This window comes from Sorex fumeus, unplaced genomic scaffold (genome assembly GCF_029834395.1).
Source record: "Sorex fumeus unplaced genomic scaffold, SorFum_2.1 ptg000033l, whole genome shotgun sequence".
Taxonomy (NCBI): Eukaryota; Metazoa; Chordata; class Mammalia; order Eulipotyphla; family Soricidae; genus Sorex; species Sorex fumeus.
The window spans coordinates 3361678-3374923 of NW_026606090.1; the positions used below are offsets into that span (position 1 = coordinate 3361678).

Here is a 13246-nt window from a genome sequence, read left to right on the forward strand (position 1 = left end):
TCAACCTGATTATATGGGGGTGGGGGTGGAATAGGGGAGAATATGGGTGGGGGACAGTGAGCGAATATTTTCTTTTTCTTTTTCTTTTTTTTTTTTTAACTTCATACTGTAAATGGAGGACGGTGGGTTATTTGATGCAAGTCCGCAACAAAAATTTTGATAGCATTATTATTTAAAAAAAATTTCTTTTTGATACGAACATAAAGCAAGGAGTAGTTTTAATGGAAATTACCCCGCTTAAACCGGAAAATCGCTCGGGGTGGGCCCTACTTCGCAGCTCCCTTCCCGGGGTGCAGCCTAGGCTTGGGGACTTGGACCCCACCTCGTGGAGGGGGCTCCGAGAAAAGTTGCTCCCGGCTTCGGCCAGAGCTAAGCGCAGGGCTGGAAGAAAGTGAGGCGGGTCCCCCTCATTGTTCTCCCCGGCTCGGGGACACCATGTGCCCGCGGCGCCGCGTCCAATCGAATATTGGGGAGATCGACCGCCGTGCACGCCCACTCCCGAGCTTGGGATGGGTTACCCCCACTTCCCCGTTTCTTTCCCACTCTCCGCCCCGGGGAGCCCGACCTGGCCTCCTCTGAGCGGGGCGCCGCGGGCACACCACGCCCCCCATTCACCTTGGCTCCCCGGTGCCGACCGGGCGCATAGCGCACCCCAGCGGCCACCGCCCGCGGCTTCCGGACCGCGCGGCCGCCCGGGACTCGGGGCGCAGGGCAGAGGCGCGCGGCGGGACCCCCGCGGAGGGCGCGGGGCGGCGGCTTGGCCCCGCCCGCCGCACCTGGTCGCCCCAGGGACGCCGCCGGGAGAGCCGCGGGGAGCTGGAGCCAGGCGCCGGGGGGAGGGTCCCCGGGCCGGTCGCGCGCTTCCGAGGGAGGGACCCCGGCTCGGCCCCGACACCCGCGCGGGGAGCCGCCGCTCCAGGCATGGAGCGCGCCGGGCCGGGCTGCGCGCCGCCGCGGGACCCGGACGCGGTGGAAGCGTGGCTGGACGATCACCCGGACTTTACCTTCTCGTACTTTGTTAGGAAAGCCACCAGGTAAGAGGGCACTCCCCCGACCCCCACCCCCGTCCCCTGTCCCCTGTCCACGCCGCGCGCCCGGGGGCTGCTCTCTGCCCCCTAAGGAGTTGTTCCCTCGGCCCGCGTGGGCCGGCCCGTTGCCTTGGAACTAGGGTGCGGGTGCAGCTAAAACAACGCGGGCGACTCCACTCCGGGGGGGCTACAAAACCCCACAAAGTCAGCCCAGGATTCCCTCCAATTTGCACAAAGTTCAAATACTTGCAGAGCCCCTCTCCCCGCCCCCCACTCCGCGCAACCCCAAGCTCCCGGTATTCCCGGGAAACTGATCGCTGTCCGCTTGCACGCACGGGCCTCCCGGCAGCCCCGTTCCAGCCTCCCGCCCGAGCAGTCCCCCGCCCGAGCCTCCCGAGCAGCCCCCAGCCCCGAAGTCTCCGTGGCCGAAAGCGGGAGCCGTTTCTGTGCGGGTCCCCGCGGCTCCGGAAGCACCGAGTCCAACTCTGGGCCGGCTGCTCCGCTCCTCCCCCGGCCCCCCTCGCCCGGGCCCAGGCGGGGCGGGGAAGCCGGGGAAGGGGGCGAGAGCCCGGGGAAGCCCGAAGGCTGCAACATGCCGGAACCTTCCCCGAGTGAGTGCTGTCGCCTTTCGGTCCCCTTTTGTCCCCTGCCGCGGAGACGCTTCCAGAGGGGGTTTCGGGGCGCGAGCACAAAGGGCGCGAAGCCCGGCGGTCTCCGGGGGTTTGGCGGGGCGGGGTGGGCTGGGCCGGTCGGTCCCGAGCGCCTCCTGGGCTGGAGCCAAGATCCCGGGAGGGCCTGGGGAGGGCGGGGAGGACCGGGAGGTCCGACTTGATCTCTGGGAGGCAGTCGCGCAGCGGGCGGTTGGGTTGCGCGTGGGAAACGCTGGTCCGGGCGCCGGGGAGCGATCGAGGCTGCAGCCAGGGGACGAGAAGGGTGGAGCGGAAGGTGCTTGGCAGGCGCTGCCCCCACCCCCCGCCAACCGCCCCCCCCACCCCCGCCGGCTTCCCCAAACCCCCAACCCCGCTGCCCCTGGCCCGGGCCCAGGAGTTGGTGCCGAGCGGGGGAGCGGCTCCCGCGGGCGCGGCCGGGCTCCCCAGACGCGCCCCGTTGGAGAGACGGAGCCGGGGGCCGGTGGCGGCGATGCGGGAGGAGCCGGCGGGGCTGGGCGCCGGGCTCTGCTTCTCGGCCGGCGGCTCTGCGGGGCGCTCCCCGCCAGGGGGCGGCCCGGCTCGGGGCGAGCTGGCAGCGGCCGGCGGGGGGCCGTAGGGGAACCCGCTCCGAGTCACCCGACTCACCTGGGCACCGCATCGCCCCCGGCACGTCCAGGCATCGAGGGCCCGCGCCCCGGACGTCGCACGTTTGCTATGTTGCCCTTTGGAGACAAAACCAGGTAGACTTGCTTGGGCACCCCCTTTCCCCCGCCCCTGCAACTTTCCCCCTTTCCCCGACGGGCGGGCGGTCGGCTGGAGGACAGACTGTTGGGCATCTCTGGCCCACGGGTACTCTTGGGGATGACTTGCGCTGGTGGGGAGGGTGGGTGTGTTTCTGGAAACCTTATTTTGGGAGGGGATCCCCGATATTTCTCCCCTCCTCGAAGGAACGTTCCGAGTTGCTGTGGATTTCTCGTCTTTTTCGGGGTGGGATTTGGGGACCCGCTTTATCTTCCCCTGCAGTTACCCGGCCTTTCTTTACAAACCCTCACCCCTGCCTTGACCTGCCTCCGCATGCTCATTTCCGACCGCAGGATCTTGAAATGAAAGTTCAATTCCCATCCCTTTGGAAGGGGGACTTTTCTGCAAGTTTAGGGTGAAGAAGTAAATACAGCTGTTTGGAGAATGAGGGGTTCCCGCGGCTCCCAGTTTTAGGAAGGTTCACTCCTGTCCAGTGGCCCCCCGGCCATCCGTCCTGCGTCCTTCCATCCGGCTGCCCTCCTCCGCTTCTTAGAATGAGGTGTGGGCAGCCCACCGACCCCTTGTGAAGTGTGTGTGTTGGGGGATGTTTGGGTGTTTTGATTTGGATGGGGTGTCTTTGAAGCTGTTTTTAAGGCTGTTTATTAACAGTTGGAAAGGGTGGGGGGAGCGAGTGAGTAGCTCTAGAAAGTGTAAATGTCTTTTTTCCTTTTTTGTCTGTCTTATCCCTTCAAATCTTGGACGAGATGTGGGGCCAGTTTGTTAACAGGTCAGGCTTAGAGGAACTCTTACCGTTCAGGCCTGTCCCTGAGCAGGGGCAAAGTGCTCCTGTTTTATTGGGGAATACATGGAAAGCCTTAACTCACATTTCTTTTCATGTTTACTCTTTCTCCCAAAGAGCATAAGATTAAAATCCTTATTCTTAGAACTGCACTGTTCACTGTAAAGTTTAAATCAGTTTAGAATTAAGACTTTCTTCTAGTGAGGGTTTGGCTTTTTGAGTTACTGTTGGTGTTGATAGTAGGTTGAGCACCTTTGTGTTCTGTGTGTGTGTTTGTGTGTGTCTGTGTGTGTGTCTGTGTCTGTGTGAGAGAGAGAGAAAGACAGAAACAGAGACAGACAAAGACAAAGACAGAGACAGAGACAGACAGAGAGGAGAATGTACACCCTTGCATTTTCTTAAGAAAAGGGTCGGTGTTGGGTGTAAGTTAGAAAACGAAAGTGTAAGGAATTTTCTAAGAGTAATGCAGGCAGTTTTAGGAGTTTTAAAGTGCGGACATGACCTGAGTTTCATTAGACCAGTATTCTAGCCTGAGTTTAGAACAGATGACATTATGTGGTGGTGACTTAAAAATAAGACCATAAGGGCCTGGATAGTAATGGGTCATTAAAATGCCAGACTGAAGCTTGCTGTGATTGCGTTGGGTTTTGGTTGTGCTCAAAACTTACTGCACATCTTTTACCTTTACAGCATACATTCTTTTCTTAACCTGCGCTCACATTGCTTCGCCTTTTTTGTTACACTTCCTAAATGTAAAATGAATACTGTGTAGGGTCAGGGAAACCTTGAAATAAACTGTAGAGGCATTGGTGTGTTTCAAGATTCAAAATCAATTTAGACTCACTGAGCTCGGCCATCTGTGCTGTATATACAGGCTTGCTCAGGGAACTTTCTGCAGTACTTTATTTGTTATTGTTTGACGTTCATGCCTGCTTCTCTGTCGGCGCCCTCCGGGGTTGACCTGTCTTCAGTGTCAGTGAATAGAAAGAATGAACATTCTGGCCTTTCTAAATTGTTAGACACTTGGAAGTTTGGGTTGACCTTGAAAGCAATCATGCTCCTCTGGTCCATTGTTTGCTCTAACCCATCAAAAGCTGAAGCAAGGACCTCATTCAGAACTAGCGTTTGTTCGTAGCACTGACAGATCTTTCTATGCTTTTATTGATCATGACCAATTCCCAGGAATTTGAGCATGCATGCCGGATACCATAGTCTGTTAATATTAAATTCCCACCTTCGCCATCTCTGACAGCTCTGGGGTCTGAATGCTATGGAAATGCAGGGTTCGAATGCCTTTCTGAGCAAATAGACCTTTCCCAGCAACTCTGGTTCCTGACACAGTAGCATTATGTCCCCTTTCATTAGTTACGAATGAGACCTGGGACTATGGTTCATGTTCTAGATCATTTAGTGTTGAAGGGTTAACATGATTGACTTTTTATTGCTTCATTTTATATTAGGCAGGAGCTTAAGAATATTTGTCATGAACTGGAAAACAAGGGATACTAAGTGAGGACAAGTGTTTATGACTGTTTGGACCAAAGTCCAGAAACAGAAGTTTTATACTCACCTGTGATAAACTTTCTTTCATGCTTTGACACAGTGTTGAATCAGTGGCCAGTCTTGGGGTCCTACATTTGGAGAATCTCTTTTCTCCTTTTTTTTCTCCCTCTTCTTTCTTAGTATTTTTCTCATCTGTGAAAGCTGTCATATCTTTATTTGTGCATAAAAAAGTAGTTGGTGGATATAAGACAAATATTGTCATCTGTTGTTTCCATAACTACATAGGATTATCGGCATCTCAGAATTTTCAGACAAATGAGCTGTTATGCAGATTTTGTTAAGCTAGCTTAGAGTTGAAGATAAGAAAACTGAGGGGCATTGGCTCAGTCTGACTTTAATATTATTTACAGTATTTTTATGATGGCAATTTTGGTGCAGTAGAATGGCTTTCCCCCCTCAGATTCTTTCTAACTTAGGTCCATATAGCCAGCTCTAACCTGATTTTTAGTGCTTTAAAGGGGCTGGAACAATAGCACAGCAGGTAGGGTGTTTGCCTTGCATGCGGCAAACCCGGGTTCAATTCCCAGCATCCCATATGGTCCCTGAGCACTGCCAGGAGTGATTCCTGAGTGCATGAGCCAGGGGTAACCCCTGTGCATCGCCTGGTGTGACCCAAAAGGGAAAAAAATACTTACATGAGCTGTTTTCTTCTCTGGTAGAGGAATTAAGCCCTTGAAATGAGGTGTCTTATGCCCTAATAAGTGATATTAAGGGTCTAATTCAAATTCAATTTGGAATCTGCAAGATAAGATCATGGTTCCTAAAAATATAAAAATAATGCCATGGCAGTTAGTCATAGATAGATATCTTGAAATAAGTCTAAAATATAATTTAATACAACTTCAGTCGACTGGAAATATTTGTTCCTCAGTCTGTGATCTGAAAATCTATAGAACTAACCAATAGACCACGTTTCTGGCACCTTGAAATGGGCACTTAGCTCTGAATATTTAGTTAGGTAAAAGGTAAAGGTAAAGGCCCTCCCGTTGATCGTCGATTTGCTCGAGCGGGCCCAGTAACGTCTCCATTGGAGACTTTTGTTGTTACTGTGTCTGGCATATCGAATACTCTCGGTAGGGCTTTCCGAGAGGGGCGGAGGAATCAAACTCGGGTCGGCCATGTTGGCCGCGTGTAAGGCGAACGCCCTACCCGCTGTGCTATCGCTCCAGCCCTTAGTTATGCAACAAATATTCATTCCCCCCTCCTTGGTTTTTGTGCCTCCCTGGACAGTGCTCAGGGTCTGTGCATGGTGGTGCTCAGGGACCAGGAGGTACCAGAGATCAAACCTATTTTGGCCACAGGCAAGAAAAGTGTTTAACCCTTATGTTCTCTGGACCCCCAATTTTCTTCTTAAATCTTCCTCGATGGTTGGAGTCTGGACTCTGATTATCATTTCCTGGAAAAGAATGTTGAATTGCCTTTCAAATAGCAAAAAGTTTGTCCTTTCTCTCTTACCCGATTGTAGTGTCTGTCTCACTAAGATGCTTCCCTTCTTAATATTGAAAGCACAAATGAATTTAGAACTTTACTTGAACTCCCTAATGCATTTTAGACACTGCTAGGGAAGGATTTTCTTATATTCAATTGAAAAAGCTAAACTGAAAATAATCTCTCTAACCTACATCTGTTTGGTTGTAACAGATTTGTTTTTCTTTCTCAGAACTAATGCGAGGATTCTAAGCCTCTTCTGCACATAAAACTCTTTAGTAGTGACTGAGGGCAGTTAAATAAATCACTGAGTTGATTGATAGTGGCGGATTACAGACGAATTTCTGAATTTAGGATGCAGACTAGCTTTGCAGATGCAAACCGACTTTGCAGAACTTCCTAGGAAATTCATTTAACAGGACAGATGTAGCTTCAGTTCACTGGTTTTGCAGCGGATGGATGTGGATTGGGTCATAGATAACTATCCTATCAGCTTCTCAGTTAAAAGTGCATATGATCTACATGCATACCTAGGAATAAAACAATGAAGAAAGTCTTTCCACATGAGTCACTCACTTGCTATTTAGTTTTGTAATCTTATTTGCTGTCTTGGTATTCTCATTTTGTTTTGAAATATATATTTTTTCATGTGATGTAAGTGCTGTGTTCATTTTTGCTAACATTCAGGAATTATAGTTATTGCCAACCCAATGTTTAAAGCAGATAAAGCAAACTGAGTGTTAAGTTCATAAGAGTCATTATGATAAGTGTTCTAAAAAGCTTTTAAGAGTCTCTAATAATCCAAACACATTTCTCTGGCTTTTAGTGTTGAGTAAGCATTCTTTTAAAGAATCTTTGGTGCCACTATTAGCCCCTGTATTCTTAAAGACTTCTGATTCTGATTTGTAAAGTACGATGAACTGTTTGCAAATTGTCTTCTCTGAGTAATTTTATTCTAGCAAACTTGGAAGACAGATCCCTAGCTATAATTATAAAAAAAATAAGAACCATCATTATTACTCTCTGATGAATTCCTGTGCTGAGGTTATATAAGAGAAAAGTGCCTCATCATTTGAGCTGATTAGATAATTAAGGCACATGCATGCATAAGAGTGCGCACACAGACAAAATCAATGAACTTAAAGGCGGGAGGGGATCAGGTAAGCCAGGATTTTGAAAAACTTATGTATTGTAGCCCCAGTCAAGATCTTCCTTTTTCCAGAATGTGAACTGGAGAGCATTTGGTCACCAGTGAGAGCAACCCAACCACCTGAACTCACACAGAATGAACCCGGGTGATTGTAATGATAGGGAATTGGTTTGGCTATGAAATTCACTTGATTAAATAATATTGTCAGCTTTCTACTTGTCTGTCTATCCATCTAATCTTGTCCTTAACTCTGTACATCTGTCGGACGGCTCATCTCTTTCTCCTTCCATCTGTCTGTTCCTCCATCCATCTTCTTGGCCCTGTGCAGTGTTGGTTTTATTCTAGGTGTTTTTGTCAGGTGCTGGAAAGGTTTTATTTTTTTTCCCTTTCTCTTTTAAGTGTCACTTATAGTTCTCTTTCTTCTCCCTCTTCTCTTTCCTGAAGATTCTTCTTGGGAAGTTATGTATCTCTTAAACTTTTCTAAGCTTAATTTTATTCTTACAAAGTCGTTCACAATAATTTATTACATTCAGTATTCCAAAACCAATCCCACCACCTTTACACCTTCCCACCACCATTATTTCCAATTTTCCCAACCATCACCCAAGCGTGCCCCAATAGCAGGCCCTAAATAATTTACTTTTATTGTTTGTTCTGAATAATAGGGTAAAATTAGTCAAAAAAGATTTCCTTAGAAGAGAGTGTGTAAAGATTGTTGTAACTCACCCTGGAGAAGTTAAGTATAAGAGATTACTAACATGTTACAGGTTAAGCCTTGTTAAACTTTTGATGTTAGAGAAATTTCTTTATCAACATCCATCTTCTGATGATGACTTTGATCTTGCCTGGGTCATGTACCTCTTCTGGGTCACTGGCAGCATCTAGGAGAACAGTGCTGTTTGCTTTGTTGGCATAGATAGCCCAGTGATGTGTTAGGCCCTTGGGTACCGGGTGGAGAGTGGAGGGGAGGATGCTGTGGGTCCCCGAAGAAGGTGAGAGTGCACTTAGAAGTTCCAGATTTCTGTCACATCTAAGTGTTGAGTTTTCTTTATTTTAATGTGACTTAAATGAAATTCTTAAGAATTACTATAATTTAATCATAGTTAATGGCATTTATGCAACAGCAAATACCAAAATAAATGAGTTCATTACGAATCAGATGATAAAACTGCAGCCAAATACAAAGGGACAGTGGCCGTTAAATCACCCAGGGTTAGTGACTAGTGACGGGTGGAGGTCAGCTGCCTCCCTGTCCTCCGATGACTCACATCTTCCTCTGGGTCTCTTGGAACTGTCAAGAGAGTTCTGCTCCAGAGCACGCAGCCCCCGGAGTTTGAATCTCATGGGTTGGAAGGCAGAGTTGCGCCTGAGATCTGCGTCTTATTTTCTCTTTATCCCAGAAAAAAAAGAAAAGAAACCTGAGTGTTTAAATTGCAGGTTCGTGCTAGGTGATAAGGTGGTTGCCAGAAATTGAAAGCAGACATTTTCCACGTGTGTCTGTGTGTGGTTTTCAGTGTCATCACTGTAAACACATAAAAATAGGCATTTTCTTAAGGGGGGGTGAAGGTGGTCCAAAATAGTTTAAAACATGGCTGTTTGGGACTGTATACTTCTCCTGTGTCTGACTGGAAAAAGATCAATCCAGTCAGTCTCTTTCCCTCACACCAGCCGTAGAACAACTCTACTTAGGTGTTTATAGTGTGGGTTCCAGTGTTTCTATTTTATTCGTGTATAAGTAGCTTTTCCTTTCAGGAACATTTTTCGGACCATGTGATTATGAAAGCACAGAAGATGACAGAATGAACAAGTGCCGTGAACTCTTGGCCGGGGTGGAATGTAAAACTAACCGTCTGAAGCGGTTCTACATTTTATTTCTCTTGGTCCCAGTAAGTGTATGGGAGGTTTGTTTTCCAAGTGGGAGAAAGCTTGGAAATAGTAAATGTCTTTCGGCGCAGCTTGCATTTGTTCTCTGCTCCAGACCCCGGATACCCTCTCCCCCTGCCCCCCGCCCCGCACAAAGCTCTGGGCTTGTGCAGTGGGCCAGCGCTCCCGCCCGGCCTTCTGCATGTGATTCTTATTCCTCTAAAGTCTTTTCTGGTTGTGAGTGACAGTTCAGCTAGTGGCAAGAAAGATGGTTAAAATCTCTGGGCCAGGAGCACCCCCACACAGAGGGATGTATCTTTCCAAAAGTAGCACCCTGATGGTGGACAACGCAGGCTAGACCTTTTACGTTTGCCCCTTATTTTCAGTGACCAAGGGTGCTAGTACCTTCATGTGAAGGTACTGGCAGAGGGACAAAGCCACGCGGGTTCCGGGGCCGAGATCTCCAAGCCTACTCGGATTTGGGCCGAGCATCCTGCACCCAGATCCTCCAAATTCCAGTAGGTGGGGGTCACACCCACCAACTGGCCCCCTGGCGCTGTGTAATCCCATCAACGGCCAAGACTCAGAGACTATAAAAACCAGCTCCCGGAACCACGCATCCGCATTTGCGGCCGCGCGACATCTTATTATGACATCTTATTATCTCACTCCTGCTTTGGACAAACTGGCAGGCTACCAAATTGTAGCCTGCCCACACGGCAGAGTCTGGCAAACTCCCCGTGGCCTACCAAATATGCCAAATACCAGTAACAATGATGGGTCTCATTCTCCTAAAGAGCCTTGAATATAATCTCAGGGCTAGGATGAAAGAGACGTTACTGGGGCCTGCTCGAGGCCATCGACGAATAACAGGATGATTTGTGATTTGTGATTTGTGAAGGATACTAGATAGGACATTAACTGTAAACTCCAGTCCTAGAACCCCCTTCTTTCAAGAGAAGGCATCTGAACGTGAGAGGCTCTGAGCTGAAACTCACAGCACTGCCCTCAGAGGATCCTTGGGACTGGTAAAAGAAATCATGCTTATTTCCTTATCCTTTTTAGGATTTTTAGTTATTTACTGTCTTTACCCAGAGAATCAACAGTGCCTTAAATAGAATCACAAACATTGGCAGTTCTGGTCAATGGAAATGAGAACAATGGTGTAGTATTTTGTGACCTTTAAATGTCTTTTAAGATGAATTTGTACTAATAGTTTGCACACTCTGTGTGTGTGTGTGTGTGTGTGTGTGTGTGTGTGTGTGTGTGCGTGCACGTGCGCTGGGGAGGTAATTGAGGTGGTCTTCCTGACCACTCCCCACTCCCCTTTTCTAGTCTTATCTCTAGTTTCCCTAACCTGACCATCTCAGGTTAGACTTGACCTTAAAATAGGAAGTAGGAAACAATGGGAAATCAAGGTAGAGAAATTCCTAAAGGAGCTTAAATATCTTTTTCAGCTCTGAGGCATTTTGATTATTGCCAGGAGAACAGAACAGCTTCTCCGTTTGAATCCTTTTTTCTGGTATTTTTCAAATAGGGTAGTGAATTCAGTCCCAAACAATGTAACGAATTGTGAAACTAGAGTCCAAGGAGCCGGGAGAGATCTAATATTTTATGAGTTATTTTTATGTTTTTCCTACAGATAATTTAAGCAGATTTCCACATAAGTTATGAGCTTTCCCTTGCCAGACAGGAAATGATGTACTCTTTGTAGTTCTGGTATTAATTAATTAATTCATGTAATGATGGAGAAAAAAAGCACTGGAGAGAGAGAAAAAGGGATGATGTTTTCAGAGTGATGTAAAAACATGAAAATGCTTTTTTTTTTTTTGTGGGGTGACCTGAGGTCTGCAACTTTTTACTCTTACAGCAACCCTGCTCATTTCTCCAAATGTTAGCTCTCAGGGGACTTACTCTAGGGTCCCCCTCAAATCCCAGGAATTCACTATTTAGAGGATTTCCTCAAATAAATCCCTTTGAGTATGAATAAAAACAGGCCAGTTCTCCCCTCCAGACCTGCTGCAAAGCGTTTAAAGTTTTGCTTTATCCGTCAGTGCTAGAACTATTCTCCAGCGTAGAAGTTTAGTTTTAATGAAATAGTACTAGGGTTTTTATTGCTGATATTTAGTTACATATTTTCTCATATTTGTTGGCTAACAGTTTTCTTTTATATTGATGCTAAAAATAATCCTGCCTCAGAGAAAGTATAGCCTTTTACTCAGCCAATCAAACCTAGGCTCAAACTTGGTCATTGCATATGGTCCCCCAGCACTGCCAAGATAAAAAAAAAATTCTGTTTGGGCTCTTGCCTCCTATGTGGCAGACTCCAGTTCCATCCCCGGCACCACGTCTGGCCCCATGGCACCATCAGAGGCCATTAGTGAGCACAGAGCCAGGAATGGCCCACGAGCACAGCTGGATGTGGCCCCAAAACACCCACCCCAATTTTTATTTATTTATTTATTTATTTATTTTTCCCTCCAAGCACAAGTCATTCCCTGACCTTTTTGTTTGTTTTGTTTGTTTCTTTGTTTTTTATTAGTGAAACACTATGAGGTACAGTTGTAGACTTACAAACTTTAGTGCTTGGGTTTCAGTTATACAATAATCAAGTACCCATTCCTCCGTCAGTGCCCATTCTCCACCACCAATGAACCCCGTAGCCTTACCCCCACCCCCCACCCCACCCCACCTCTGTGGCAGGGCATTCCCTTTTGCTCTCTCTTTCCTTTAGGGTATTGTGGTTTGCAATAGAGGTATTGAGTGGCCATCCTGTTTAGTCTATAGTCTACTTTCAGCACGCATCTTGCATCCCGAGCGAATCCTCCAAACATCTTTTACTTGGTGTTCCCTTCTCTATCTGAGCTGCCTTTTCCCCCAGTATGTGCTGCCAGTTTCCAAGCCATGGAGCAGACTCTTTGGTACTTATCTCAACTATTCATGCCACCCCAATATTTTTGCCACCCCAATTTTTTAAAGTGAAAAATAAAAATTTGGTCTCAAGATCTGCTTGTTTGAGGGAAAAGTTAGTTCATTTCTTAGTAGTAATGGAGAAGAAAGTTGTGTTCTTACGTTTATTTTTCTCAACTGAATATTCAGGTCCTAATTTTTATGTAGAGTGCAGAAAATTATCTTATGTGTAGTTCTTGAACAGGGGAATCTGTATTTGTTTTGTTTTTTCCAGTTCTGATTTGAGAAAATACCAATGCAAAAGCATCCTTTTTCTCTTGTGAAGAATTTCTGTAGAGAAAGCAATTCTTTAAATCTGCCTAAGAGACATCAGTGATTAACATCTAATTTAGTAGAAACCCATTGAGTAAATTCTGTTCATTTTTGCAAGAGCAATTGCTCTCAAAAACATGTACTGCTTATTTAATGCTTGGCTAATTTAAGAGTAATAGTTGCCATACGATGGACCAGAGCCATAGTAGGGTGGGTAGGGTGTTTGCCTTGCACGCACCTGACCTGGGTTTGATCCCAGCACCCCATATGGTCCCCTGAGCCCTCCAGGAGTGAACCCTGAGCATAGAGCCAGGAGTCAGCCCGGAGCACCACCATTTGTCGCCTCTAAACAAAAACAAACAAAAATTGCCATTTGTTAAACACTGTCCTGGAGAGCGCTGTCTCCTTCTAGCACCTTCTTTCCTTTTCTTAACCGTAGGGAAGTTGATGCCATTCTTCATAACATATCCTTTGAAAGAATTACTTCTGACGTAGAAGCCCTGATCTCTCACTGGGGAACCTTCCCCAGGACGCTGTCCAGTTGATCTGCCATGGTGATGGGGGCAAAACAGAGCAAGGAGTTAAAGAGGAATCGGCCTCAGGAAGAGGTTCAAGTTCCTCCAAGTTTCTTGTAATAAGCAAGCACATTAGCAGATGATATGCCTGGAGGTTGTATCCTAGTGGGTTTACTTTTCATAGACCGTTTTATTTTGTTCATTTAGTTTTTGGATTTTGGCCTACAACTGGGATGCCGGGAATTGAACCTGGGTTGACAGCATTCAAGACAAACACCCTACGTGCT

At 47.3% G+C, this 13246-nt stretch overlaps 1 protein-coding gene across 3 annotated transcripts in view; it reads left to right on the top strand.

Annotated features, from left to right (window-relative positions):
- The first annotated feature begins 784 nt into the window (after window positions 1-784).
- PDE5A (phosphodiesterase 5A) overlaps window positions 785-13246 on the top strand; it is a 101908-nt gene continuing 89446 nt past the window's right edge. The window contains exon 1 of one of the 3 annotated variants that reach the window (XM_056116936.1): window positions 785-1034. In XM_056116936.1, the coding sequence (XP_055972911.1) occupies window positions 922-1034 (113 nt within the window). In that variant the 5' untranslated portion in view covers window positions 785-921. Of the gene's footprint in view, window positions 1035-1517; window positions 1640-2092; window positions 2419-13246 lie in introns of those variants that run through there. The other 2 variants (XM_056116938.1, XM_056116937.1) reach the window with 2 other exon arrangements.